We start from the raw sequence: 5,128 nt of genomic DNA, 5'->3' as shown, positions 1-5,128 counted from the left end.
CTAATAATGCTTTGTTTTTTTGAAATCCCAAGACTTAACTATATCAGAGTATTTTTTTTCTTGCTGTTCCAGTAAGAGACCACCATGTTGATGAGAGAAATACCTTGATCCAAAAGAATAAATCTGTAATCAAACCAACATGAGTTTGCTCCTTGTTGAGTCAGAAATTGTACCAAGTTGAGTTGTCCCACCAAGAAACTTTTATTTGCAGTAAATAAGGAGATCACAGGGAATGGCTCCCAAAGCTGTGACTCCCCAAAAGAGAGTGAATGGGTTCCTTTTGTTTAGGGTTACAATGAATACTTAGATAAGGATGTCTTGTCATCCTATGCAGAGGCAGGCATAAGGTAATGTATGCATCTTAAGGAAACATGACTATACATACATTGTATGTTATGTAAATGAGGCTGATGCCCCTCCTTGGGTGGAGTTTTAGTATTAAAATGAGGTAAAGGTAATTGTAGGTCATTCCAGAGGTCACTCCGTGGTCAATCTGCACAAGCATGAGTCAGGTTTAGCTCCAACGGTGTGGGTGGTCTGGGCCAGTGGGAGATTGTATCTGGGCAATTGCCATCACCTAGGGGTGGTTATGAGTTTCGTTTGTGAGAGTTAAGAGGAAAACTGAAAGAAGAGCTTAGGGAAAAGTGTAAGACAAAGGTTAGTGAGTATAAGCAGGTGGGCAGTCAAGGCCAGGTCTTGGGGTGTAGCTGGTGACAAATCCACTTTTACTTAAGATAGTGATATTTAAACTTTATGCATCTCAAACACTGGAAGGATCTTCTAGAAGCAGTGACACTTTCCCCAGGAGGAAAAAAACACATTTCGGCATTTAACTGGCAATTTGGCACATAATTCCAAGGGCCCAAGGATCACCCATACATCCACACAGCTAAAAAAGCTCTGATCTAGACTAGCTGTTTGACAAGTTAAGAAAATTAAGGATAATGTGCTATTAGATATTTTTTTTTTAAGGATTTTATTTATTCATTTGAGACACAGAGATACAGAGAGAGAGAAGAGAAAGCATGAGCAGGGAGAGAGGCAGAGGGAGAGGGAGAAGCAGGCTCCCCGCCGAGCCAGGAGCCCGATGTGGGGCTCAATCCCAGGACCCTGGAATCATGACCTGAGCCGAAGGCAGACGCTTAACCATCTGAGCCACCCAGGTGCCCCGTGCTATTAGATATTTATTGAGCTTTTTAAAATGTATAAACCCATTATATAGTTCATTTAGTGATTGATTTACCCACACATATTTGATTGACTATTAATGTTCTTATGTGACAGATACTGTGCCAGGCAATACTATTACTCTCAAAACAAATTTTGATATTATTACCTAATATGTGAGTTTCATTGTAAAACCAATCAATGGAACATCTTGCCTAAACCAAGGTCAATGTTTATATAAAAATGCATAAGCAATCATTTGTGCATTTGCCAAGCATCACTCTTTCTAGTTTTATGGGACTTAACTAAACAAGAGGAATTTTTTTCTTGCTTTTATCAGACCTCAAACAAGAGGATTTGACTATGTAATTATTAAAAACCTGTATTTCATACAAAACAAGTATAAGTATTAAAAGTCTGTATTTCTTTCTTTTTTTTTTTTTTTTTTTTTTAAAGGGGGGGCCAAATTATATTATTATTTTAAAATTTGATTACAACCAATTTTGTTGGCATTAAAATTAGAGGTATTATAAATTTGAATGGATAAACCAAAAACCAGAAATTAAGTTTGGTAAAAATGGGAATAGGAGTTTTCCAGTAATTACAGATTAGAAGGCAGAAATCAATTTAGAGAAACACAGACAAACCCCATGTTTACAATGATTGTGCCACAGATTTAAACTTCAGTAGTGCATTAGTAAACTGTTCACATTTAGATCTTCACCTTGAGATTAGATAGCTGTTTAAAAAAATCCCAGTACCTTGTGCAAATAAATCGGTCTTCCGTGTGCCTTAGCACACTTAAAATTTCTCCATTGTATATATACAAAACACTACCATTTGGTAGGGCAAAATACATAACTTTCATAACAAAACTATAATGTACCTCTCAAGTATGAACAATATACACATAATACATGGTATACAATATTTACAAAATATAAAATATAATACAAGTTGTTTATAATTTTTTAAACTCACTTTTGCACTTGAATGTTACAAGGCAAATTTCCATTTCTGTACCAATTTTTTTTTTTCAAGATTCCAGGGATTTTGAAAAAACTTACAGACATACTGCAATCTGAGATCTAAGTTTGAACTTTTAGGAGCGTTTTTAAGTGTACTGCCATCAGCTCCCTATTTTGGTTGGAATTTTCAATAGTGCTTCCCATCCAGTGACTGGGAGGCTTTGGAAGAACACTAGGAGAAGGTGGATCACTAAACTTTGCCCCAGCGTAATTTTCCTTTTGGTTCACTTCAGTTAGAAATGCTGATTTCTTCAAATGCATATTTTTAATGTTCTCAGTATTTTTAAAAGGCTTTTTTTCCTGCTTCTGGATTAAATCAGATGAAACAGAATCCTGCCAAAAGTTATTTTCGTTTCTTTTTGCAGAGGTGATCTTGGTTAGTGGTAAGTTATATTTGCTTTTCTGTCTGTTTATCTTTGGTTGTTCACACAAGTGTATACCATGAACAAGCTGGCCGTGGGGAATGGCAATTTTCTCCGATTTTCCCATCTTTGATTTTAAAACCTCTCTTCTGAACGAGGGTTGGCCCGGCGCCGCTGGCGGCAGCTGGCCAGAGAAAGGGCTCGCTTCCTCAGTTTGGGTTGCGGCCGCAGGACCCGGGGCCAAATTGGCCGCCTGGTCCGGGACTTCCTGCGCTCCGCTCGGGCCCGTCGCGGGGCTCCGCCCGCCCTCGAGGCTCGGCCGGTGCTGCTGGTACTGATGGAAGCGGCTGGGGAGCTGCCCTGCCGGGCTGGCCCGCACCCTCTTCTTTCGCCGCTTCTTTGGCGCTGCCCGAGGGGTGCCTCCCGCCGTAGCTAGACTACAGTTGGACAGAGGTGCAGGGGCGCGAGGCTGCGGGGTCAGACAGGGACCGTCTCCCCCTAGGAAGTGAGGGAGGAAAAGGGTGGGGGGCAGTGCCCGGGGATCCGGGATTCGGGGTAAAGGCGGCGGGGCCGTGGTCACCATCGGGAGGGCCCCGAAGTAACCGCGGGCGGAAAAGCCCAGGGGCGCAAGGCGGCCGCCCAGGACAAGTGGCTCCCGCTGCGGGACGGAGACGACGGTCATAGCTCTAGGAGGAAAGTGGCTCAGCAAGAAGAAAAGGAGGAAGTGAAGCCAGCGATCACAGGGCGGCGGCGGCGGCGGCGGCGGCTGCTGCTAAGAGAGCCCGAGTGGAGCGCGGACCATGGTTCGGGCGGTGGCGGCGCAGCAACCAAAAGTCTGTATTTCATACAAAATAAGTGTAAGTAAAAATAAACTGTATGGTTACTCATGACACATTCCAATATATTAACTTTGTGAAGTGCAGGATTATACATAAGACTCAGAGAAGCAGTTCCAATCACCGAATTCCAAAAGATAAGTCACTGAACCCCCTGTATATCTGTCAAGTATCTGTAATAATTTGAAGCACCATATTAAATACTGCATATTTTAATTAACTAACATATTTAATTTTTCCAAGTGGCATTGGCAAGTTTTAATGTAATAAGCATTACCAACTTTAGAGCAGGTCTTTTGAGACCAAATGACACACCAGAATTACAAGTAGAGAGTGACTGCCGTGCAATTATGCATCAATTTAAAATCAACACATTCAAAGATCTTGTGGTTACAAATGAGATTTTAGTCCCAGAATGGCCTTTTTGTGACTGAATCTTTACATCCATGTATTGTTCTTGTCCACAATTGAGTAGTTATAAGAAACACAAACCTTTCCTTTTGAGATAACTTTTTCCAAGTGTATCCGGAGAGATTGTCACTTACCAAGAGATACAGCTTTTTTTCCTATTGAAATTAGCATAGAATATAAGTCTCTCTGTAGGCCTCTCAAGAATTCATTATCCCTTAAAGTATTAAAAGAAAATTATTGATCTTCAATGAAAAGAAATACATTAACAAGGGGAAAGATTAACATATGTTAAATTTCTTCTTTAAATAGAAAGTTATGAGATCATCCACGCCATCTGTAATAGTCTTTCCCTCAAATTAATTTCAGCAATATGTGTTACTGAACTCTAGAGTTTAACTGAATAAATCATGAAAAACTTACCCTTTTAGGTTCCATTTCTGGCATTGTAGCAGATGAGGATCTAGGACTGACCTTTCTTTTGAAAACAATCAACAAAATGGAAAAGAAAAGAAATGCATATGTAGTCTGACAAAAAAAGTAAAGAACTTAGAGCAATAGCTGAGTGAAGCCCAGACCCTGAGATTGATTGGAACACTGAAGCCAGCTATCACCGTGAATCACATGTGCAAATCACAGTTCTTTTTGTGTGTCATTTTTTTTGATATTTCACAGGACTGGGGTGGGTGCTGCTACAGAAGAAAACAATTTTAAGGCTGAGCCCATATAAGAAAGTCAAAGCAGAAATCTTCTTTTCTTCTAGTTGGAACTCCAGAGTACTAGTCTCTTCATGTAAAGGTGAATTAGAAATAAGTCTGTTCCCAGATGAAAATAGGAAAATGGCCTGTCTCCAAACTTGGTACCAAAGGAAGGAGTAAAATATCTCCCCTGAAAATATATAAGCACAAGCTGACATTTGCACAAGTTTGCAACATAAATTCATCCTAAATGGCCAGTCCAAAAATGCTGATTCAAGCCAGGAATTTAGACGTGTTTCCAATAGGAGTACATTTAAGCTCCATGCCAGAACCAGATGGTAACCCTTTCAGTGCTCAACTTTATTCCATGCCTCAAAGAAGCTTCCTTTGTAAGTTTACAAACAAAATGTGCAGCAGGCAGTTAAAAATCAATAAGCACATAAGGTTACATGGCACCGGGGTGCCTCGGTGGCTCAGTCATTAAGCGTCTGCCTTCGGCTCAGGTCATGATCCCAGGGTTCCTGGATTGAGCCCTACATCACGCTCCCTGCTCCACGGGAAGCCTGCTTCTCCCTCTCCAACTCCCTCTGCTTGTGTTTCCTCTCTCACTGTTTCTCTCTCTGTCAAAT

The 5,128-nt window shown here is 40.9% G+C and overlaps 1 protein-coding gene across 1 annotated transcript; it reads right to left on the bottom strand.

The window, feature by feature from the left end:
• Nucleotides 1-1,589: 1,589 nt before the first annotated feature.
• Nucleotides 1,590-3,365, bottom strand: LOC113927832 (proline-rich nuclear receptor coactivator 1). The gene has a single exon (XM_035724123.1). It carries the CDS (start codon nucleotides 3,237-3,239, stop codon nucleotides 2,256-2,258), a length of 984 nt encoding a protein of 327 aa, XP_035580016.1. The 5' UTR covers nucleotides 3,240-3,365; the 3' UTR covers nucleotides 1,590-2,255.
• Nucleotides 3,366-5,128: the final 1,763 nt, after the last annotated feature.

The sequence above is a fragment of the Zalophus californianus genome, chromosome 1, assembly GCF_009762305.2.
Source record: "Zalophus californianus isolate mZalCal1 chromosome 1, mZalCal1.pri.v2, whole genome shotgun sequence".
Lineage (NCBI taxonomy): Eukaryota > Metazoa > Chordata > Mammalia > Carnivora > Otariidae > Zalophus > Zalophus californianus.
The sequence above is the reverse complement of the archived record's forward strand: the minus strand, read 5'-3'. Positions and strand labels throughout refer to the sequence as shown.

Coding starts and splice junctions, on each gene's coding strand:
- LOC113927832 (XM_035724123.1), bottom strand. CDS start 3,239: ATGACCGTCGTCTCCGTCCCGCAGCGGGAGCCACTTGTCCTGGGCGGC.